Here is a 26623-nt window from a genome sequence, read left to right on the forward strand (position 1 = left end):
GGGTAGCCATTACATTTGACTTGCATAACAAGAAAATACACAACCTCTTATTTAATTTCAGCAGTATCAAAGGATATGTGAAGGATTCGTCAACGGATATGCAACACTGCTCCCGAGAAGTGACACGGTAACGTCGTAAAGCAAGAGAAAGGACCTACAGTAAGAAAGTGAACAACAACTTCCATCTCAACGACCATTCCAGGCCAGCGAGTCGACAAGACAGCATCGATCGCGTTGCCATCGAACTCGACCGCCTTTTCTAAAACGGGAGATTCATGATAGTGATACAAACACAAAGTTATCAGTTCGAAGACATCCTCAAGCAAGATACTGAAAAACAAAAATATTCAGTCAGAAAAATTCTCACACTCCCATGAACAACTACTTCACCATACACCAACTCTGGTCATATCACTATATTGCAATTTACTTCCATTAACGAGTTGGGTTGGAAAAAAATATCGGCGACCACCTCAAGCTCGTTAGGGAAAATGTCTTATCTATAGTCTCCCTCGGGTTTGAACGTGGGACCGTGACGTCAACCTTGAAAATAATCCACCGAAATTCGAAGAGAAAAAAAGAAGAAAAATAAGAAATAACTTTCGCCGTACTACAAATATCTGCCGCCTCGTGCGGCAGTATTCACCGACATGGTTTAAACCTGTAGTTACAATTTTTGGATAAGAGATCAACATAGATTGGTTAAAACCCTGAATTTAACCAATCCGTGTCGATCTCTTATCAAAAAATTGTGACTATAGCTTAAACCATGTCGGTGAATACCGCCCTAAGACAGCCAGATGCGCATCTAACGGCGGGTGCACCGGGCTTGCTCACGGGGCCCCGACTTCTGAAGGGCCTCGAGAAACCCAAACTTTACACTTTTTTCTAGTTTAAGGGGTCCAAAATTTTCTTTTGCGCGTATAGCCTCAACACAATTTAATCCGCGACTAAAGACAGAACACACAAATACAAATTTAAATGTCCTTCATATTATGTACTAGTCAAGATGCTTGATCAAAACTACTGCCTATTTTTGCTAATAGGAGATTAATAGGAGAAAATTATTAATAATTAATATACACAGGATGTAAAGTCGCATCTTTATGCACCCTTTATCTTTTGAACCGTTAGTGATAGACGCATACTTTCAATTAACCAATTTACAATCAAGGACGTAATATTACGTCCAAACGCCAGTGGAATAAATTCAAACAAGTGTTCTGTTTCTTATTTCTCTCTTCACCATATCGAAGCTTTGTTGTAACCCTATGAAACAAAGAGTTAACTTTTTTTTTACCTTCTTTATTTCTATACACCTATTAGTGATTATAGAAGAAAATTCAGAACGTGATGAGGACAAATAACAATTTACAACACACCAACATATGTTTCGGCCCTCATGGGTGCCGTTATTGAGGTGGAAGGAAAAATAAACACATTTTGTTGCAACGAAAAACGTGGACAGAATGAAAGAGTGTCTTTGGTGGTCGAATTGCCTTATCCTCTGGAAAATTCAATTTGTGGTCTTCACTCCAGCAGAGTAAAGCTATTGTGGACCTCTTGATTTTTAACATACTTCTTATGTTCACTCAATCTACATTTCAGAGAGCGTTTGGTTTGACCAATGTAACCTTGGGCACAGTCTGTGCAAGGAATAAAATAAAGTCCCCATTGTTTAGTTTGTGAGATGGAATCTTTTGGTGTGGGGGGGGGGGGGGCTACGACGAAAATTCTTGGGTGGCAAGTGGATCACATGAATTTGAAACTGACTGAAATTTGAGTTTCGCAGAGGGAAATGAATTGATAGGTATGACAGCTATATCTTTATCAAAAAGTCTTTATTGTTATTGAGAGTGGACTCGGTTTTAGGTTTCATTGCTTTTCGGATGATGTTGTTAACCATTTCCGTGTTGAAACCCCTATCTATGCAATAACAAGAATGGAGCTGGGTTCCTGATCTAATAAGTCAGTGTTGGAGTGGATTTCAAAAGCTCTATGCACGTAAGATCAAAAAGCTGAAGTTTTTTGTTTGTATGGGTGACAAGATTTTTGATGTGGAGGTAGTGCGACGTAGAATGGTTTTCTGTACACCAACGTTTGAAAGTTTTTCTCCTTTTTTGGTCACCAAGACATCTAGAAATTGAAGAGTTTTGTTGTTTTCAAATTCGGCTGGAAATTATACGTGGGGATCTATTTCAAATACAAATACAAATACAACGCCACAACAGGCGGAATGTCCAACGAGGTGGCTTCATTCATGACTTGTAACAATTCATTCAATTTCTCTCTCGATCCCTCCCAAAGAGCAAAAGCGTCATGCACATATCTTTTGTAGAAACGGAACGGAACAATGTCTAGTAACTTGCCCTCAAACTCATCCGTATAAATGTTACATAATATTGGCAACAGAGGATTGCAAGACCCTCTGTTTGAAATATGCAAGTAAAAGTGAGGCGACAAATTTCATCAACCTCCGTCTGAGAGAAATGGAAAAGTTTCATTCGCCTTTTCAGACATTGTATCGAACCAGGTACAGGAATATTTGTGAACATAAAGACACAACCAAAGCCGCTTGAAAGATGCAACTCTTAATGCAGCTTTGGACACAACTGCTTTAGAGCGTTTTCGCCAAATGACCATTGGCGCCTTGATGGCGTTGCCAACACAACGCCTAGTTTTTCCAGGGAGAAGTAAAAACCTGTTTTGGGACAGCAATCTGGCGACGTTTGTGTCTTTTTTCCTTCTTGTTCCGGCCGCGATTGAGCGAGGTTTGCTTTACCTCGGCTCCGTAATCTTCGTTCATGTATAAAAAATATATACCCTAACCACTATATACCGAAAAAAATAATATGAATAAACGAAGCCTACGTTTCATATGTCGTAAGTTCAGGAACGAAGAATCCTGCCCACCTGTGTTGATGATGGCAAGGGATAAGCCGAATTGAAGAACCGACGTTATAGTTGAAGGCACCACTATCCCAGACTTCCCCTACAGGAAAGTATCTACAGCATGGTTAGCGACAGTCTTCGAAGCTCGACCCTGGCAGCTGATCTGGAAGGATCTCCTCTCAAGCATGTGCATTGCGACTCAGCATAAATCCCTCTTAACCTTGAACTGTTCTTGCGCTAGCGCGTACAAGGTCTGGGTATGTCTTTCTTAACATAACCGAGATCACATTTACTAATTTTGCTGCTGTCAAATATACTTCTGATGAACGAACCTTTAACGTGCCACAATACAAATTCCGTTCTTGAAAAAACTACTCTCTCTCGTCTCCCTTCTTGGATGCCTTAATGGTGTGTTTAAAGTGTAATTTCCTTTCCAATGTCCAAACCTAAACTATCACGAGCCCTCCAAACCCCCATTTGTTGTGTTAGGTTAAGCCTTCCACATACGTTTTAACCACAGAGTAAGAATAATATCTTTAGTCTATGGTTTTAACACGGAAATGGTTAATAACATCATCCGAAAAGCAATAAGACCTGAAACCGAGTCCACTCTCAATAACAATAAATATTTTTTTGATAAAGATGTAGCTGTCATACCTATCAATTCATTTCCCTTTGCGAAACTCAAATTTCAGTCAGTTTCAAATTCATGTGATCCACTTGCCACCCAAGAATTTTCGTCGTAGCCCCCCCCCCCCTCCCACACCAAAAGATTCCATCTCACAAACTAAACAATGGGGAATTTATTTTATTCCTTGCACAGACTGTGCCCAAGGTTACATTGGTCAAACCAAACGCTCTCTGAAATGTAGATTGAGGGAACATAAGAAGTATGTTAAAAATCAAGAAGTGCATAAGTCCACAATAGCTTTACACTGCTGGAGTGAAGACCACAAATTGAATTTTCCAGAGGCTAAGGTAATCCAAAAAGTTCGATCACCATTCCTTTTAGACTTTTTTTAGGGTACTTAGATAAAGGCTGTTCACGAGGAATTAATAAATGACACAGTCAACGTCCTACATTCCATTGTCCTATCACATTTTCATTCTGGAAAAAACATTTGAAGAATATTCGAAGGGGTCAAACTGGACATATGATATCACTAACAACAGAAGGAAACAACTGTGACGTCAAAACTGATAATAAAAATACTGAAGTGAAGGAAACAACTCTGACCACCACAGACACTCCCTCATTCTGTCCACGTTTTTCATTGCAACAAAACGTGTTTATTTTTCCTTCCACCTCAATAACGGCACCCATGAGTACCGAAACACATGTCGGTGTGTTGTAAATTGTTATTTGTCCTTGTTGTGAATTTTCTTTTATAGTTTCGGGCAAAGTTATTATTTTTGATTAACCTCTTAGTGATTTTCCCCACATATAATATATCTCCTTCTACTACATACACATAAGAGCGAAAGCGAACAGGTAGAATAAGGGTGAAAAGGGAAATCTACTTCGTACCTACTCTCTTATCTGCTTACCGCCAGTAGCTTGTAAGCGGAGAGGTTAAAAAAAGTATTCGAAAATAACTGTCAAGTTTATATATTTCATTTCTTCTACAAGGGGCTGTATATGTACTGAGATGCAAAATTATATTTCTTATGCGGTCCCCCATCCTCTAACTTTCAACCAAGAATTTGTTTACCTGTCTCTCCGCCGTGCCCAGCAAAAAAATTCCTATGTTTCTAAGTGCAATATCAGCTGAGATATTATAGAGTTCTAAAATTGCTGAAAATTAGAGATAGAACAGCCTGTGTTAAGGTAATTTGAAAAAAAAAATTGAAACACTCGTTTGCTGTTGCAGTTTTCAGAAATTTGCAACATCCTGAGATGCTCCCTTTGATCTTTCAAAAAGCAATGTGTCGGTGAATCTCTTACACCACTGATTTTTTTCTGCACTCAGGGGAGACAGCGCATCAACTTTCTAATTAAAAGTACGAGAACAGGGAGGACAGTATAAAAAATTAAATTTTGTATCTCAGTATGTGTACCTAGTAAAATTAATGTCATATCTAAAATAAGCACGTTGTTTGGATACTTTTTCTAATTGAAGGTATGTTTCTATCACCAACAGTTCAAAAGATAAAGATATACAAAGATAAGACTACACCCTGTATAAATATATAATCCCCTAACTTACGTAAGATTACAATAATAAAATGATATCAACTACGGTATTCGGCACCAATGTGAATATCAGCGAATATACATTGAAAATCTCAAGAAAAATTCCAAGTAAAATACATAGGAAAAATTCCTTGAAACTCGCATATTATAGGACAAATTTATTTTCATCTTAATACAATTTTTTTATTTCTTTCCTTGCCGATACATGATCACAACAACATAAGAAAGCGAAATGAGTTTGTGTCTCGCCCCAAAAAATTGCTATACATTATCATGGTACTATGTTCTTCTCTCCGGGACATATGAAAGTTTGCGCTTACATAAACATGAGCAATCTAACTATACTGTATGCTTTTTTTTCAGCAGTAGGCAGCATATTAGGTAGCATTTGTAAATCGGTATTGGAAGATATTTCTGTGACCCTTCAGGTGTATAAGAAATTTTCTGCGCCAAAAGTTCTGGAGAAGCCTCATAACGACCTTCTTACGTCCATTCATTCCAGAATATGTTGGTGTGGTGGAAATGAATGCGCACATCGCTTTTTCACCAATATCTAGACTGCAAAAAAATTCCATCGCATCGTTCACATGTCTTTGGAAGTATAAAGAATGCATCTTTTTCTTCTGAGCCGTTAACCTAATGCGTTAGAGTGGGGAATTTTCGACAGAGAGAGAAGCACTTCTGTGATCTGTTCTGCGAAGAAATCTCTCGCTCAAGTTTCGGGACATGAATTCGGAGTTTTCGACGCTGTTAAATGCATTATCACATTCTGGAAAACCATTGATCGTAATAAACAATCACTTTCCAAAAGTGTTCTGTCTTTTTCAGATGTAATAGATCTTGGAGTTTTTTTTTGTCAAATCAAAATTTTTTATGTCATCAACATTTTTTGTCAACCTGTCTTTTTTTAATATTTTTTAGCCTGTAACGTTTGCAAACATCACATGTATTGTACTCTGATATAGTCAATAGCTAGCATTCAAACTTTCGAAATCTTGCACGGTGGACAATATTACAATCACGTTCACAGTCATTTCTTAGTAATACATATGAAGATACTTCGTTATTCAAAGTAGATATCTTGAATTACGTATAAAGGAAATCTTATGAGCGTTATTTCAGTCAGAGTTTCTTCAAAAAGGTGCCCGAATTTGTTGAATTGAATTTGATTCTGTTGCATCTATATATAAAAGTTAGAATTCAAATTGAATAGAAAATGAGAGTGCAGTTCAAAACGTTGATATTGTACGATGGTTTAACCATCTATATACATAAAATGACATGTCCTGACTGATTCACCAATTCATCATTGTTGAGCCGAAGCCGCTGTAGGTATAAATATGAAATTTGGTATATTTGGTTTTTTATATTATATATATATGTGTGTGTGTGTGTGTGTGTGTGTAATGATACGACTGTATTATTACATATATAGCATTGTTGCATGACGTAAAGATTCACAAACGAGGGTTTTTTAAATTCGACTCCAAGGGGTCATAAGAGAGTCTAAAGATAGAGAAATCACGCCGAGCCGAAACCACTGAAGCTATAAATATGAAATTTGGTCAGTATTATACTTTATAATGTAGGTATCTACTTAGATGGGATTTCTCAAAATTCAGCCACCAAGGGGGTCATGACGGGTTCAAATGTTATATAAAGAAATCACCGCCGAATAATTTTCAGATAACCAAATCCACGTGAGTTAAGCAGCGAGTAATAGCTAGTTCTCTATATATGCATCTGAAGATAAATAACCTGTTTTTATAGGGGAAAAAACTCATTTAACTCATATCACAAATAACTCCTCAAATTTTATTTTTACATTTATGGTAAAAAATCAGTTAAAAACATCATAACATGAACTGGGCTATTTTTTTATTCCTTTTCAGTTAAAGATACATTTTTGAAAAAATATCTTAATGTACATTATTCTCTTTTTTTTATGTATAACTAATGATAGGCTGTGAAAGTTCTTGTAGTTCATTACCGGAAGAATCCTCAAGTTGTTGTAGGGGATCCGTTTATTGAACTATTGCAAACACTGTAGTACTGTAGCTTTGAATATATCACAAACTTATCTGCTATTTGTTGGGATTCCATTCAAATGAAGCTACATTTTCTATCCATTATCCCAATGGGGAAAATCAATCAATTGTTATTGCAACGATTAAAACGACAGCTTCTACAATCACATCCGTTTAATCTTTCTTTATTGATTGTTACGTTAAATTCTTGTTGTTCGGCGTTCTTATTGGCATTTATACACGGGTATAAACTTTTCTTTCCCCAAAAAAATTATCACGAATACAGAAGTGGATTTATGGTTTCGCAACCTGTGGGCTATACAAATTTTGCCGCCCTTCTCCCATTCTAGGCTAATTTTCTTGACCACTCATTCCTCAATATAATCCACCTAACCTCAGGTTCCATAAATAAGCCTCGGTGTCTAAGTCACTCTTTCGGTCGCTCACATGCTTGCACATGCTCTAGGGCACTCTTTTTGTTTTTCACTGGCCTAGTCTCTCGCTCTGTAGGTCACTCTCTGACCTGGTTCTTCACTCTCTAGATCCCTACTACGAAACTCAGACACTCTATAGGCGGGGCCGTAACTAGGGTTTTAATGGGTGAGAAAAACATGATTTTGCCTCCCCCACCACTGTGAAATTCTATGATTTTACCAGTGATATTTTTGTTTCTTAATAAACTTTTCTGCCCCCCTACAGTTTACCGCGGATTGGGGCAGTTTCCTTCTTTACCTCCCACTTGTTCCGGCTCTGCTCTAGGTCACTCTTTTGGTCATTCACATGCTTACATACTGTTTTGGTCACTTTTTCGATCTCCCCCATGTGCTTGCATACTATTTTATTCACTTGCATGCTAGCACACCTTGCAAGTCAGTTGTTTTGTCACTCGCTTAAGTAGTCCCCCACTTTCTAGACAGAGCCAGATTTATGGTTTCACCGCTTGTAAGCTCTGTAAAATTTTTGTCACCGTTCCCTCATTCTAAAAAAATTTTACCACTCGTACCTCAAATTTCCCATCCAGCCACCCCCCCCCCTCCATAAATACGCACCTGCACGCATATGCCAGAGTAATACGATTTCGTATTTTGAATGTCTGTTTATATTAGAAAATAAGAATATTATCTCTCTAAATACAAATCTCCTTTTGTAATATGCTCAATCTTGAAAGAAAAAAAAACTACTTAAATCTTTGTGGTTTCAAAATTATTATCTATTTCCATGAATTATTAAATCATTATATTCCGAATATGCATTTATACAGGATGATTTTTTTTATTATTTTCTTTTCAATCATAGGAAATGCCAAGGAGATAAACGATAGTGAACAAGATAGAAAGCGTACTTCATCGAGGGGCATAATACCAAAAGCCAAGATCAAAACAGTTAAAATGACTTTCGTCATTGTCTTCGGTACGCTTTTTTCTATTCCACTAGTTGTGAGATTTTATTTTTCCGTTCGGAATTTAACCACTTAACATTTTCTTTTTTCTGACATATTGTGTCTAAAAATAAGCACATTTTTGGTAAACATTTTTGTATTCAAATATATTATATAAATTCAAATCAACAGTCAAAACTGTTACGAGTATTGAGTTTAGTTATTTATGGTAATTTTTAATTACAGCGAAATATGACATCTTTACTTAAAGCTGACTTTTTTCCGTAGAACTAACTAAACTCTAACTGAACTGAATATTCTGTTAATTCACTGTCACCCAACTTTTAGTGGCAAAATATTTTTTTTGAATGAATTAATTATTCATACAAAATAAATCTCGTCAATTTAGGGTATATGTGAATAAATGTATTTTACTTTTGTCTTCAGTACATCTGATTCATTCTTATGAGTGAGAATGTTTTCTCTCCTGAAAAGCCTAGTATGATAGGCTGATAACTTTTTTTAATGAAAGCAGTCGAGATTCAGCTGACAAACAGCATTCTTCATCTCAAGCAAAGCTAGAGAATTCTGAATATCTCCTCTACAAATATGAAAACTCTAGATTCATTAGGATCGGGTGTTTTTATTAAAATTCTGAAGGCATTGTCAATGTGTAATCAAAAGATGATTATTAATGAGATCCGGTGAGATGGATTTGAACGTTCCCCAGTAGCACAACGATATAGTACAATATCTGGGCCATATTGTTATATATCGAAATGTCAGAGGAATATCAGATGTCATAACTATGATATAGAACGATCTTGTCCTATATGGTGCAAATTATTTATGATATTATATGATCAAGTCTTTAATTTTTCAGCCGAATATGTATTTGATTCCATGTGAATAATCTCTACTTTGAAGGACAACAACTTGGGACAATAAATTATTTTAATATAGTTTGAAAAACATAGATCTATATCGTGAACCTGACAAAGATCTATATCAAATTCTCGATATAGACCTGGTATAGATCTATCAAAGAAGACATAGCTCTATATCCTGAACATGACATACATCTATATCGTGAACCTGACAAAGATATATATCAGATACACAATATGCTGATATATCAATATATCGTGTGCATTTAAATAAAAATATTGCCTTCAAATAAAAATTTGGAGAAAATTTAAAGTCGGTACAATTTTTTGTTTGAATGGGAATTAAAAACGTTTGAATGAATAATTTTTCATATGAAATTTTGATTTTAATGGGATTAATTATGTTGATATATCAAAATCATTTCATCAGTTATAATTTTTTTTTTTTTTTTTTAATAATAACATACAAACATATATACAAGCATATACAGAAACACATTCAACATACACTTTTGACCTCAAGGGACATGCCTGTCCTTCCAGTAGGTCTACAGGGTTTCTCCGTAGATTATTTTTCTTAGCAACAGCCTATTATGGTTTATGTCGGTTTATAATTGTTCAATATACAGTTTTTGTTTTTTTTTTTGTATTTATGTTATTGAATCCTTACTGTGTGTTTTACATAGTAGATGTTGGTATTTTAGGAGGAGCAAGAACTTATCCACCGTAACTTTAATTGCCACTTTATAATTGCACATACTTTTTTAATTTAGAAAAATTTGCTCTTGTTTTTGTTGTATATGTGTTTTTTTCTTAAAATTATTTATTATTTTTTTTCCTTTGATGTTTTCATTTTCTACCATACTTTGAGAATTTTAACTTTTTTGTGTTGCATATTTTTTATTCTGTATTTTTTGTTTTATTAGCATAAATTAATAATTTTAAAATAAATAATTAATATACTGCACAATACGTTAATTTGTTTCTTGTGTTTTTTGTATTATATATAATTTCCTTAATTGTAATATAATTTTTCAATTATCTGCCGCAAAATGATAAATATGTCTCACAATTTCTATTTAGTAATTTTTGTGCATACATGGAAATGAATAAATTTGATTGAAAATACAAGTAAAAAAACCATTACTTGTGTAAATTAATGTTATAATAACAACCAATAACCAGTGCTGTAGTGGTGGGTTGGTAAGATACGGGATTAGAGATGGGAAGAGTTCAAACCCACCCACATCCAGAAAATTACACTTTTTTATACTTCTTCTGAAAAGGCGCATCTATCGTCCAAAATTTGAAATATTTGAATATATCACATTCACGATATAGATCTATTTATCTCTGACTATGCCTTTTTTAGCCAGAACGATATCGTGGCCTGATATAGATCTATATTGGAAACTGAAATTTTACGATATAGATCTATATCTTTGTGCTACTTGGGTTTCTTCCATGTTTGTCTCATCTAAATCAACAAATCTAACGGATTTGTCAATTTAATTATATCATACCTCTAATTTGCTAGCCCATTTTCAGGATTAAAATCAAACTACACATCAAATTTTGAGGGTCACAATTTCGAAAATTAGCTTTTTAAAACCCTGTTATAGCAAGACCGCGTAAAGCGAGGAATGCCTGTACACTTGTTTTGTAATCCAATCGTTACTGGACTACCAGAGCCATCTATTAGAAACACTGAAAACTAAAAAAAGTGAAAAGCCAGGCGAATCAGTGGATGTTAACCCGAACGGTGTTCGGGCTAAACTGTTAATCTTACTAGTTAAAACGCACGGGCCGGTTTTGAAGGCGGCAGATGTCTGCAAACAGATAGGCCCCGCCAGAAATTTTTCAACTTCAACTTCAACACACAGCTTAGCTACCGCTTAGCCCGGTGCTCCATAGCAAAGTGACAAATAAACTAACTAATGCGAATGCAAGCATATGTAACTGTAAATAAAAATTTGTAAATAATAATTAAAAGACTGTTAATGTAATATGACCCGGCCCTTAGAAGATCCCTTTTTTTTTCTTCCTATTTCCGTAAACATTCATGACAGCGGCCCGTTCACCCCGGATCCAAGTATAGTACTAAAGTATGAAATCGATAGGATAAAATATACGCAGTCATATATCCAGCCTAGCCTCAGAGTGAGGAGAGAGCGTCACGAACCCCGCGAGAACAACGGGTAAATGCAAAAAATGTAAAGCCCTGACAGGGCTTCATAAAAATGGAGCGCATATATAAAAAAGTCTGCATACACGAAACATGGCTACACGCAAATAACGCTAGCAGATGGCGGCAATAAATAAAGGGGGTATGCATTGCTATAACAGCAATGATTGGAACCCTGAATCACCACTCATGGTATTGGTATTGGTATAGCAAAGTTCACGGTAACGGTAACACACTAAAAGTAACGCCAAAGTTGGAGAGATGCCGGGTTCGATGGTACCACATTACGATAATGACGGTATACGTGATTCTCGAAATCGATTCACAGGAATATTACGATAACCTAACGTTTGCTGAGTGATTGGCGAAGTTTATCACCTGTCAGCAAATCAGATAACCGTTTCACAGGTTTCGGTGTGAATCCCGATAAAAGGCAGGCATTTCCACCAGAAATTAATAGTTTTTTGAAGAAATGTATCAAGTGATCGCTTAAAATATAGTAATTTTTCAAAATTTTCTCTTCTATTAACTGCGCTCATCTATAAAACTTTCATTATTGAGCTACTCTAAAATTTTGCAGTTCTTCTAAGACATTATAATCCTAAAAATTGCATAGTATACTACGGTAAATGTGATAAATCCGCTTATAACACATAATAAGCCGGTTATTGTGCATATTTACCGATCATTTTGGTTTGATAGATTTCCCTAAATTCCTCAACCACTTTTACTACCGATTCTGCATAGTACCTAAGCGTCGTTAGTAAATTTTATAAATTTCCGTAAATTAATCACTTTTACCGGCGATAATTCATAGTACCCACGCGCCCTTGGTAAATTTTTATAATTACTAAAAAATTATCACTTTTTCCGGTGATTATGCTTAATACCCAAGTGTCGTGTCGTTGGTAAACATTATAAATCGTACTATATGATACACTGTACACGATAATTCATACACGTATTGTATCATTATATCGGGGTAAGATCGTAAAGTTTGTTATCATTATCATGGGTTCGACTGCATTGATCACACATACTAGACTCATTTTTATTAAAAACTCTAACTTCAGTTAAAATTTGATTTACATTTTTCGAATTGTATGAAAAACTGAGGTCTGATCGAGATACGTCAGTGTTCGTGCTTGTATGTGTGCATGCAGAGGATACATCCACCTGTGTCTGACAGCCAATAAAAATTGAATGATTGTAGGGCTTCCTATCATCAAAATCTGCGGCTGCATACTTTCGTGGAACCTGATAATTAAAATTTTACAGGGCTGCCTGCAAGCAAGAAAAAAATATTTTGTTGCTTTTTTTCCATTTACTGTAATTAAGATTTTCAATTTTAATGGAAGAGTTTCTTTTCCCATAAACCCCGCAGTTTCTAATTGATTAGTTTGGTGTTTTACTTTTGAATAGTATGTGCGTACATGGATAATAAGTAGCTCATCTAAGAGTCAAGATGGAATTTAGGTTTGACATACAGTGAAAGCTCGATATAAAGATACTCTGCGCAAGACAAAATATCGTTGTACAGAGGTTTTATCGTAGTAAAGGATACCGTTGTATCAAGAGGAGTTTAACATTAGACTACAGGCAATTCCCAACAAGATATGGAAAAAATATTGTAGAGGGATTTATCGTTTATTTAGTATCGTTGTAGAATGATTTATCATTATATTGAGTATCGTTCTAGAGGGATTCATCGTTATATTGAGCATCATTGTAGAGGGATTCATCGTTATATTGAGCATCATTGTAGAGGGATTCATCGTTATATTGAGCATCGTTGTATTGAAGATACACTGTGTGATTTGCGTTGCAAAAACATAAAATGAATTTACTTTAAGGCGTTTAAAAAACGGTGGGAAATCTCTTTCGTGACCCCACCACCTCCCAGCTTATTTACGCGGCTCCCCAGCGGGGTCGCTTCTCACAGTTTGGGAACCACTGCACCAGGGTATTATGCATAATCACAAATAAAGGCGATAAATTTCACGTACTTATCCAATTTATCAACGACTTTTGGTTATTATGCATAATCGCTGGTAAAAGTGATATTTTCAGTATTTATGCATACTCGTCGGTAAAAGTTATAAATTTACCATACTTACCAAAACGATTGGTAAAATATGCATAATCACCGGTTATTATGTATAGTAACTGATTTATCACACTTACCGTAACATACTTATAACAGGCATTGCAGTTAGTGGGAGAAACAAAGCAAAACATTGAAACTGTATTAATTCTATTCTCTTCATTTCTTCTATTCTCTTATTTCAATCCTCTTAAAATTATTTTTTAATGATTTATAAACATATATTTTTTTTTCACATTGCACATCGATAATAACCTTTAATCAATGAAAACACATCCATGATTTTTAATCCGAAACAGTTTTAGTTAAGTAATTCTATTGAACATTTAAAATACGTAAAATCTCAAGGTATCTTTTTTTATTCGATTGTATTCTTTCAGCAACGTAGATTCGTTTAACAGTAAATTTATTGTTTCGGTTATGAAAAACAAATTACTTAGACGCATTTGCTAATCGATACGTTGATTGTGCTATCATCCACATAAAATTTTAAGAAAAATATTCAGGAAATCTTTTAATCTGATAAACAAAACAAACTTTAAATTAGTTTGGTACCCTTAATCCTGGTATTTTTTTTAAACATATTACTAATAATTGCTGCCGTGAAAACTTGTTAATTTTTATGCCGGAAGCGGAAGCAAATTTCTTTTATTTTTAAAAAAAAAAGCTCAGTGTTTTCTTCTATTCGAGGTATAGCCAAAAATCTATTCCATATATTTTTGTTTTGTGGTTCTTTTTATTTCAATTAAATTTTACAAAATATTTCTATTACATTATAAACTAAATTACAGGGATTTGTTCGTTCAGCTGCACGTTTTCTAATTTCACCCTATGGCTTTATACAACAGTAATATAATACAGGGTGGGCAAATAGTCCATAGAAACTTTCAAAATTCATAAAAACCGGAAAAATAACCGAAATAAAAAACGGTTTGCAGAATTATCATCGCTAGGTCACGGGAATTTTTTAAAGATAGGAAAACAAATAACTCAAAAAACAACCGATAGGTGGCACTGACGTACACAAGTCAAAGAAAAGATACGCAAATAACGAACAGAATGCCTCCAAATCGTTTATTACAGTAGTGCTTGTTCCACACAAACACCACCACAGGGGACAACACATTGCAGGTTGTCACAAATCCAGCAACGGCAGAGTGCAGCAGGTCCGGTCTGCCGTGTCAAATCTGAAGACCGAGGAGGCCATGGGAACCTGTAACGCCTGCTAATGATTTTGTCTTCCCCGAACGTCTCTATCAGGAATGCCTTGACCGGAGTAGCAGTGTGACCAGTTGCTCCATCTTGAATAAACGTGACGGTAGGAAGCGCATCTCTTTCACGCAAACATGGCACTACTTTCGAAAAATGAGGTTCATCTGTCCACGAGATGTTAAAGACCCGGGTGTGATTCTGTTCGATTTTGGAGAAAGCCCACTTCGCAAATGCTTGCCTCTGTACGGTATCCACTGGTAAAACTTCATGGCACAACGGCAATCTGTATGGATACAGATCAAGGATTCCATGAAGAATATTGCGTACCGAGGATGGTGGTAAGCTAAAGTGTCTGGCAGCTTCACGAGCACTGCTGGTCCCTGCAGCTGATTCGGACGCTAACGCTTTCATTTCGGCTGCAAAACGCGGCGAACGTGCCTTCCTTAAACATGGTCGTCCGGCTCTTATGCGATCTTCCAGCGTTCTAGTTTCCTCAAACCGCTAAACAAGCTTTATGAGGTCTGTCGCTGATTCCTGGTTGACGTAAAACAACTTCAACAACAATGCTTTATCGTTCGCACTCAGCATCCTTGTTCACATACACGGTTTACAACGGTGAAATGGCTGTGGATTAGGAGCGCAAGTTCATTTAACCGTCTCATTTGCATATTTAAACCTAAGTCGCTCGCACCAGCTCTATCTATCGGCTTTTTGGAGTTGATTTTTTTTTTTCCTGCCTTAAAAAAATTCCCATGACTTAAGTTTGCTAACCCTGCAAACCATTTTTTATTTCGGTTATTTTTCCGGTTTTTATTAATTTTGAAAGTTTCTATGGACTTTTTGCCCACCCTGTAGATAATGTAATCTAATTACATAGATGCACACATGTTCTTGTAATCTAAATTCTATAGATGCATGTTCTTGTAATCTAATTATCTAGATGCATAATCTAGTTCAGTGGTATATAATCTATCTAAAAACTAGATTTTTTATATTCCATACAAAAAAATTCAAATAAGAGATTTTGAAAAAAAATAAATTTCTCAAAAAAGATAATAAGTGAATCAAAATTTTGTTAAGATTTTAAATTTAAGAAATTAAGTATGATTATCTGTAATTGTCTGTTATTCTTTATCATAGACATATGAATAGAATGAAAAAAAAATAAAAAAACCTGACATTTTCTGCGCAGAAAAAAAAATTAAAAACCCATCAGGCAAGTGGTTAATCAAGAAGAACATATTGAACATCCGTAAAATGATTTGTCGATCAACGGCACCATCTATCGGCAAATTTTTGTTCTAATATTTGTTTAATTAATTTTTTTGTGAGTGCATCATCTGTGTGTGTGTGTGTGTCTCTCTCTCTCTCTCTCTCTGTATTGCCTAATGTCCAAATATGACGTCGTTTAGACTAGTAGAACAGCCTGCATAATATTCTAAGTTGGGGGAGCTTAACTCCTATAGCCCGTATTATTCTGATGTTATGGTCAATTAATTTAGGGTTTCCTAAAGTGGACAATATCACCCCCTAGTGGACGATGGAATGTTCCAGGGGGCGATGGAAGCTACGGATTTAACATAGGATCCTATAGGTTCACTTGAGTTGGGGGGGGGGGGCGATGAGAGAAAAACATTTCTGATGAAGGGAGCGACGGAACAAAAAGTTTGGGAACTATGAATTAATCCCTAGAAATATTTTATAGACTATTATAGAATATGTTTAATTTTTTATTCTCATTAAGTATTGCATATTCACATGCATATCGAATTGCTTGTTTTCCACCATATTGAGTAATGATATAAATATTTGATAATACCATATATGCTTCATTATATTACAACGAAAGTATAGCGAGATAAAGTAGTTTTCACACCAATTTGAATTCTATCAGATATGATTGAAAAACATTTATCACTAACATGATTTTGGTATTTCCTTCGATAGTTTTTATTCTATGCTGGAGCCCGTACTTCATCTATGACCTTCTGCAAGTTTATGGATATATTCCAAGCAGCCAATCTTCAATTGCTGTTTCAACATTCATTCAGAGCTTGGCACCTTTGAACAGTGCTGCTAACCCAATTATTTATTGTCTCTTCTCAACAAGAATTTGCAGGAACCTGAGGTAAGGAAAAATGATTTGCATATTTTCGCGCACTTTCTCTTTTGGGTTCTAAAGAAAACCTTAGGGATTTCTATAGGCAGATTCTTAGCGGCAGAATTATTCTGAAGAATGGAAAAGCGATCTTTGTTCGTCGAAAACATGAGAATAAGATCGACCGAAATCTAAATTAACTCCCTTATTTTCATGGAAAAAAATCTTAATGGTGTTAAAAAAAGATTGATTGAATTAAAATAAAAAAAAATTAGATTAGCATTGCTGGTGTAAATGTCATCTTGAACTTCTTCAAAGTTGATAAATATTTTACAGTGGTAGTTCTAATACTATTATGAGTATTGAGACTGCAGTAGAATCTCTCGATAACGAGCACCTATGGGACCGAAAATTCTGTCCATTTACGGGGAATGCCTGTTAATATATGTGAAATATACTTGTGTGCAAAATTAACAGAATTAGCACATTATGTCGAATTTCTGAAAAACCAGTGGACAGATTTTAATGAAATTTGGTACGAATACACGGTTATATATAACAGAAACAGAGATATACCACACAAAAGTCATAATACGCACGCATGATTGGCAGTAAAGTTCATCATTGCAGGAGTGTACAAAATCCACGATGCGAGATCGAATCGAAAATTAGTCTAATATGGGGTATAGCCCCCCTCTCACAGTTAGACAAGTCACGCAGATCGACGGCATACTGGGCACGAGGCAGTTGAGGAGGCCCTGAGGCAATCGGTCCCACTGCTGCAGCAACGTTGGTGCGATGCAATTTACCTCCCAAGAGCTTCCCAGACATGTTCTATAGGGTTTAGGTCAGAAGATCTGGCTGGCCAATCCATTCGCCGAATATTATTTTTTTCCAGATAATCGGTGACTAGGTGAGCCCGATGTGGACGAGCGTTTAGTTCATGAACAGGAACCGAGGGCTAACTGCGCCCCGGAAATGTCGGACATAGGGCTCTAAGGTGTCCTCTCTATACCTCCTAGCAGTCAGGGACCCTCTGTCAAACACATGGAGGAGTGGGCGGCCATCCAACATGATGCCTCAAATAGACACAATGTGCAAATTCTCTTAATTTTACATACGAGTGTACATTAAAGCATCCAGACAGAATTCAAAAAGTGTCAGTTAAATTGGAGATCGGGAGTGTCTGTTATGGGAGGCTCCACTATATAAATGGCAATACTAGTATATTACTCTCAAAGGAAGGCGGAAAAAATTGGGAAAAATACAAATGTTAAATTTTACAAGTGTTGAATACAAGTTTAAATTTTCATTAAATGACGATGAATGATAAAATAGTGAATGGTATTGTTGCTTATAAAAAAAAATAAATGTCAAGTTATTAAATGGCATCATAGGTGTACGCAGAATTTTCTCGAGAGGGGTGTTTAAGATTTTTTTCCTTCTGGGAGGGGGGTTTTACTTTTCCCTGAAAAATAACACAATAATCTTGGCTCAAGAGGGGGTTAGAACCTCAAAACCCCCCTTTGCGTACGCCAATGGATGGCATAGATAACACAGATGATGTAAAGTAAATTTTTTCAGACTACGAAGAAAAGTCAAATAAAAAAATCATTTCAATCAAACTGAACATATTTATTTTTTCTTATGAAGAAACAAATGTAAATTTCGATTTTGAACACGAACTTTACTTTTTATATTATTAAAATCATGTTGAATAACAATAAGTTTCAAAAGAAACATCTGTCAGTCCTGTTTGTAGGCTCTGGCCATTTTATCCTATTTAACTGTGTGAAATTAAAAAAAAGGATCTTCCTTTTTCGGGTTGTTCTAGTATATTTAGAAAATTTTGTGCTTACATATATATATGGTGGTGATGTACAAGGAGAGATTTCTGTCTTCACAGACAACATTATGAACATTCAGATTTTTAATAGCGCTTTCTTCTGTATCTTCATGAAAATCTAATTATGGCATTAGTTCTTTAGAACATACAAACTTCGTTCTAAAATTGTGACAAGCTCAAGTCTTTATTACGAGTAATAGCAATTACGGTTCACCAAACGCTGCCATGATACTTGCGTTTTATGAGGTGGAACCGTTGCGTGATACCAAGAGATCCAAGGTAATCCCTCTTTCATTAAGCAGAAGAGGAGAATTTCAGGCATGCTCTCAGAAATTTCATGCAATTATAGAAGTTTTCAACACACTTTATTGTTTTCTAAACTTTCAAAAACGGAAATGTCTACGAAAAGGAAGTAAAATACTGTGGAGAAATACGGTTTTGTGTGAAGTTTTTTTCTTTTTAATGCATCTTATTTATATTATTTAAAGTGGTTTTTGCAAAAAAAATTATTTGCATTTTTATATCAATTTAAAGTGTTTGCCTTATTAAATGTTTATATAACTTGTATATACTTCAGGGGCAGCTCGTAATGAAGGCGCAAGGGCGTGCCCTCAAGAGAATTTCTAGGCATCAGTTTGATGCTCTAAGTTATCTGAATGTTAATTATATAAAATGTCTCAAATCCGAATACGTATACCGTGGGTCTTATTACTGTTTGATTGAAAAATATTCAGAAGCGAAATGCGATTTCTTTTTGCAGGAGAATTAGTTACAACTTTTAGCAAGAGATTCTACTAAACGACAAGTTCAGTTCATATTTTCGGCGCTCGAAGGGAAGCTTCTTGGTCGTGAGCGCTCTGTAAGTAAGGAATTGAGCAGTGAAGAAGTAAAGAAAAGTCCCTCACAGTTTGTTGTGGCTACGCCGGCGGCTTTTAAACATACCCTACATTCCTGGCCACATTATAGAATTTTAGCGCATCGTGATTGGCCGAAATGAGTGAACCATTGCGTCACTTATAGAAATTTTTCTTGATAATGCTTAACAATAGATAGACTTAATTGTACTCGAATCCGACAGCCGCAGTTAGACACACTTAAAGAAGGTTGTGTGTTCGATTCCCGCATAAACCCTTCCGAGGCTTTTTTTCCCGCTTCATTCATCGACAGAGTTTAAGTGCAATAGCAAGTTAAAGGATTAGAGATTGACACGGATTGGTTATAAGCCCGAATTCAAACAATTCATTTCGATTTGTATTGCTTTAACCTGCGATTGATGTTAAACTCCGTCGCTGAATACGGCAGTAAAAAATGCTTTCATTTTTCGTTAATGAACTTCGAAATTTAGTGTCACCAAAAGCTCCGCCCCTCGTGACGTTTTGACCCTTTTTTTCTCCTAGTAACCAATCATCGGCGTGCTAATGCTTCTTGTGTTACGAAGAATGCAGGGATTGTAATTATGCTTGCTCCCCGGCGCGTTAAGACTCCTCGCCCCGGGGACGGTAACTAGTGATAAATTTCCCATATTCATATCCGTGGGGAAAATTGGCTAAAATTGATCCACAACAAAAACTTTCTTGACATTTGTGTAAATTTAGAGTTACTCAAAAAAAAAATTATCTTTTTAATTATATATGCAGTTTAATAACTTACTAAGCGCGTACTTAACTACGTATTTTCACCGAATTGGAGTAAAAATATATAGAAGTGAATATGGGACAAAAGTCGTGAAACACAAAATACGGTTTTGTGTTTCATGACTTAACCGGATGGTATATCCACAGTGTATGTTTTATCCAGGGTGTTACTCGACTTCTATATCGGCTGCACGCATTTCAGGGATGTCCGAAACATGCCCGAAACTTTCCAGAATGATGATCGGAATTTTTCATGCGCAGAGGATGTGAGACCAGCGTTACAACTCGTGGATTGACACTTTGAACACCTTCTTTGACCTCTGTTAGGGTGGTATTCACCGACATGGTTTAAACTATAGTCACAAGTTTTGGATGGGAGATCGACACGGATTGGTTAAATTCAAGATTTTAACCAATCCGTGTTGATCACCCATCCAAAAGTTGTGACTATAGTTCAAACCATGTCGATGAATACCGCCCTTATTTGTTAAAATGCATATTCACCTACATGGTGTGTGTGTTTTCTATGTACGCTACAGTGTCATTTCCGATTCCGCAATGCTGTGTAATCGCGAGTCGTTTGGGTGCGCCTACCCTTTCTAGAAGTTTTTTAAGCCTGGTACTGAGACACCCTGCATAAATTCAGTATCTTGTGGAAAAAATGTGATGTAATTTCTGAGGTTTCGGAAAGGAAAGTGTTCTCCAATTTTGAAATTGATTTGTGGTCTTACAGTAGTTTAACCTTGAAAACGATTTTACATGGAATTTCATATTCTCAAAACAATTTAGCCAGCAGTTCGAATAATTTAACTTTTCAATTATAACACTGCTCGATTTCATGGCTCTTTCAACTAATCGGATAAGTTTTTTAGCATGATTTAAAACTGCGCATACCGGTCAAAAACGCCTTGGCAGTGAAAGATGGCCGTTGTCTGTTTGGAAGTAAAAAAACCGAATGAAGTCGTCACATGTCCCGTGTATTTATTGGGATGTAAAAAAATGGGAAGAAGGGTGAAAAATGCGACTTTTCAATGTCCATCCTTTGTTAACCTCAGAATAATGTTTACGTGGAACATATGCGATGATAAGTGGTAGTGATCCATCTTTAGTTTTATTTATGAGAAAGAGAGAAAGAAACTCTTTGAGAGTTATGTTGACCAGAACTATTCAAATTTTCCTAACTTTACAACTATAAACATTTATTTTCTGCATCATTAATATTAACATTTTAGCAACCATTTGCAAATCACAAGTAATAGTGTAGGATTCTTATTATATAAGCAACGTTCTCTCTAATTTCTTTTTATTTGCCCGGACCTAGTTTTTTCTGTGTGTGCGGTAAGGTAATATTATCATTATATAACAATAGGGGCCGTCCAAGTATTACGTAAGCAATTTTTTAGCCATTTTTGACCCCCCCCCCCCCCCCTGTCAGCAAAATTTCGTCATCAGCTCTGCCCATAGACTTAAGATATAAGTAGACCGCGCACGCTATTCATAAAACTTGTCGAACGTGAAGAAAAGATGAGCAGTATTGTCGGGGAAAGAACAGGTTCTGCGCTATTACATTTGGCGCGTTTTCGCAGAAGCTAGGATGTTGCTGTAACGAAATTTGACTCAATTCGATCAAGTTGATGAAAACTTTCCTTCATTTTTTCAATGAATTTCACTCATTTTTATGTGAAATATTTAGGGAGTATCAGATTTGAAAAAATAAATTCTATAAAATAAACAAATATTGGAAAACGGAACAACGTATATGTTGTAAAACCTAATTCATTTATATTTTTAAATATTCTCTTCATTCACTTTGTCGCTTTTAATTTCGAAAATTTATTTATACGAGGGGTTATTAAAACAAAAATATATCTTTCCAGAACATTACAATTACTCTATATACTCATAATTAATGTATAATTAATTATAATGCATCATATTATGTTATGTAATGTAACACATTCACACTCATACCATATTCAGTCATGAAATAATATTCAAACAATAAGAAAAAGTTTCATTTCTAACATTCCTGAAAAACCTTTTATAACCTCATCACACAAAACTGTAAACACTTACATAATATTTCAGGATTAAAATAGATTTTACTGAAGAAAATTACAGAATCTCATCATCAATTTCTCTAAATTATAAGAATTAAAATTCCATGTAGAGTATATATGTAATAATTTAAAGTGTGTATATATATATATATATATATAATATTTTAGGATATAATATTTCATATATATAATATAATATTTACACATGTCACACATATATATATATATGTGACATATGTAATCTCTTCGCTCCAAAAGTATGCATATGTTAATCTTAATTTAAGGTATTAAATCGTTTTTAGAATGATTCTTTTTCAAGATAACATCTCAGGTACACAATATATGACTTCAGGTCTTAGTACAGATATTGACTCAAAAAATCAATTGAATAATTAATTTTCTTGTTTGAAGCGGCAATTTCACATACAACAAACATAAATTAATGAATAAAAAAATTTCTTTTCTGTAATAGTTTTATCTCAGGTGTGAAGAGGGGTAAAAATACTAATATTTTTAGAGGTTGTTATGCACTTTTATGCAAAACTGCAATTGTCTAGAGGGGGGGGGGGAGTTTTCCTCACATTCTATTTAAATAGAATATTTTTCATAAATTTCTCCTCCTGAAAAGCATATTTTCTTCCAAGTTGAGCAAAAGTCGAATGAACTCACTAGCTCGCCAAATCTCGCCAAATCTTGCGAAGACGTATATTTCAGTTAAAACTTCATAAAACTCACAATTTCAATCATTTATTGCCAAAAATTCTATTAAAACATTTAATAATGATTCATGACATTTGAATTTTACCAAAACTTGGAACTTTAATTGAATTAAATCCAAAATGGAGTCGTTAAAAACTGAGATTACGTCAGAAATCCATTGCATCGTCAATTTAATATTCCAATTTTTAATTTATAAGAAGGGGAATAAGCAAAAAAGTATTCCCTTGTGAAAGGATACTGGTCCCCCTTTCCTAAACCGCTCAGAACATCCGAAAGCTGCGCAAGTGTTGGCCATTCTAATCAAAAATAAGACAGCACGTGTAGATCGTCATACGAGTAGCCATAAGGAAAGCATTGCCAGCGAGATTCCCTGACCAGCCTTTCGACTGGAGTCACGTGACTCCGGATCTTTGCTTCACATTGTAACCCCTCGCGCGCACTCTATAGTATTATTACTCTGTGGCTCTGCCCCTCTGAATTCTAACTCATATTTTCATAAAGGGTGGTTGATGACGTAAGCATTATACAACCCCCCCCCCCCGCATCCATGATGATGTAATACTTGAATGGCCCCATAATGTATTTACTCATTTTGTGTACGTGAAAGCATTTTTACCATGTGTGGCCACGTATACGTGCAGCTTAAAGCAAACTTTTCCTGTAGATACATTATAATATACACTGGACGAAAATGATAAATTATTATTAATATAAACTCACTAACATATTTCGATATCAAAAAATTGGCTCAGAACGTGACTGAAGAAGTTCCCATTGAAATGTAACGATAAACATAATTTTAAAAAAATGTTACCACTATATTGTATCGAAAACTTTTATTTTAAATGCAATCTAATCTTATTTATTAGAAAAATAGCATTCTTCGATTGGATCGCAAGGCATTTGTGCCCATTGTGTCCCTCCATGCAGCAACCAATTACTGATGGCACAACAGTGACAAGATTTTCTGAAACGACGAACGTCACCGATGGGGCATCAAAGCGACAGATACAGATGACGACTAGACCATCAGATATGATGATTTTGAAGAAGCATATCGTTGACAAAGATACGCTGAAGAATGGGTCCTTGAATGCTCGAGGAAGCAACCATGTCTAACTAAACAGAAATTTTTCTTGTAAAAGGCTGATTCCTTTTATTCGTTGCAAACAAAATGGAACGTATTGCTAATTCCTTTATGTCACCTGTTCTCCTGGCTTTTAAACCCTTTAAACCTTAGACATAAATGTTTACACGAAATAACTTGTTCATGCCAAATCCAAGATGCTATTATGAGGGATTCTTTTTATGTTTTTTGCAAGATACTTAATGTGTGTATTTTCAATGTAAATATGTAGTATCAATGTGCTTTAGAATTCTGTAGATGCAATGTAGTTTGTCAGTCCGTCGCTGGATATGGTCCATCCATGACTAGAAATAGAGCGTCTTTATAGAGCTGAATAGATAGAAATGCTTCTTTAGCAGCTTTGGAGACTAAATTTTTTTACCTTTAGCGCTGACGTTTTTTACCTGAGGATTTTATAAATTAGCAACGAGCTTGGCATGAAGATTTTAAATTATGTCCGATTGTTGTATTTTTTTTATTATAATTTTTGGCATGAAATTCTGAATTGCGCGCCTATATTTCCTCAGAACTTTCAGCAGTTCATAAAAACAATTTCACATAAACAAAAATGTTTAATGCTTATTATAAATGGTTGAACGGGTAATGGGAAACCGTATAAATCTCGAATAACTAATGTCTTAAAATATTTAATTAATGAATTATTTTAAGTCTCATGAATTCTCTTGTCATCGTTTACATTTTTTCACATTCAGTAAGTGTCAACATATTGTCATTTCCTGTTTGTTTCCCAAAAAGCAATTCAAATTATTTTTTTACCTTACTCTTTTATTTATGACTAAAAATGCTTGTAACAAAATTAATTGGTTTTTTTTTATTGAAAATAAAAATGTTACTAGGGGAAAAAATCGTGCGATTCCCGTGTATCCAGAGAAAACGCGGTCATCCATTAATTTCTTAATAAATTTCAAAATGTTCATGCTTAACAGCCCACCGTAACTTTTCATTCTCAAATTCCAATGAAACCATAGATTCTTCTATAGTTTGAGAATGCACAAAAATATGGTTCAATTAGACAATTCTCGAAAGGTCAAATGATTTCAAATTATTTTAGTTTTTTGAAGGATTTTCAATTATAAGTTTAACAATTTTTTAATGCAATGATTGTTCATATCAATTGCACCTACCATACATTATTCGCGAAATAATCAACATGGTTTTGCCTACAATTTTTTGCGAGTGTAACTAGGAACTTCAAATTACTACTTGCTTGTTCATGCGCAATTAGTTTCGTGAGAATCCATTCCAATCTTATAGATAAATTTATAAAGACAAAAAATATTTTGAATCTTATAGCAAATTCAAACGTGAATACTAATTTCTCAAAATAAAATTAAATGATCGAAAAATCTTTCGGAAACAAAGATTACCCGAGGAACAGTAAAATATCCTAGACTTTTACGTACTTTGAAAGTTATTTTAATCGAACAATGGTAAACCTCTTATCTAAACAATGCGGTTGTAGATTTAATCAACGAAGATTATAATTGCTACGTGAATCCCAACAAAGCTCTTAGTGTAAATCCGCTTATTGCTGCGTGGGAAAAATTAAAAATGGGCACTTTTGAAACGCTAAAGGGAGGTGAGCTTATCTAATAACTGTGTGTTTATTTTTTTGTTTCTGTTATTTTAGTCCTTATACAAATGGAAGTTTGTAAATCATGTTTACGATAAATTAAGTTCACCGCTAATTGCTTGTAGATTGTGTGTCTTGAATTAACGAAAACAAAAATTCGTACATTGTTGTACATTTTAAGCCACGTGTATAAGAATCGTGATCAATGTAAGTTATATGTATAAATAATGCTTATTACTCATTGTACCAGAAAATAAAGTAATGTATGTTTTTTTCTTATGTCTGCTAATGTCGTGTAACCATTTCTCAATGTAAATTAAATATTGTGAAAATGAATCGGTGTGAAAATCTTTCTTTTTTATCATTACACCATAAGTGAGATTTATCAAAAAATGTCCGGGAATAGTCGTGACAACAGAACGGTTGTAAGTCCTGATACAGTAAAAAGTAAAATTGTATTCTAGAATGTGTAATAAATATCTAACTTCTTGGAATTTAACCTAAAAGATCATGAATGCATCGTGTTTTGCTTCGATGGACAGGGCCTCTCCTTCCCATCGAAGACATTAGGAAAGGGGCCCTGTGATTTTTTTTTTTTTTTTTTCGTAACGAACCCCGCATCAGGTACGAGTGGCGCTGCAGACAAAAACAGTGAAATAAACTCAA

The 26623-nt window shown here is 35.0% G+C and overlaps 1 protein-coding gene across 1 annotated transcript in view; it reads left to right on the plus strand.

Annotated features, from left to right (window-relative positions):
* The window catches only part of LOC149080184 (cardioacceleratory peptide receptor-like), a 104360-nt gene extending 78075 nt beyond the window's left edge, over window positions 1–26285 (plus strand). The window contains exons 6-8 of the mRNA XM_089239224.1: window positions 8410–8523; window positions 16827–17007; window positions 24107–26285. Coding sequence (XP_089095350.1) covers window positions 8410–8523; window positions 16827–17007; window positions 24107–24356 — 545 coding nt within the window. The 3' untranslated portion in view covers window positions 24357–26285. The remainder of the gene's footprint in view (window positions 1–8409; window positions 8524–16826; window positions 17008–24106) is intronic.
* The last annotated feature ends 338 nt before the right edge of the window (window positions 26286–26623 follow it).

This window comes from Pholcus phalangioides, unplaced genomic scaffold, assembly GCF_987345545.1.
Source record: "Pholcus phalangioides strain wild (caught in Gottingen) unplaced genomic scaffold, Ppha-v1.0 ptg000011l_1, whole genome shotgun sequence".
In the NCBI taxonomy this organism is placed as follows: Eukaryota; Metazoa; Arthropoda; class Arachnida; order Araneae; family Pholcidae; genus Pholcus; species Pholcus phalangioides.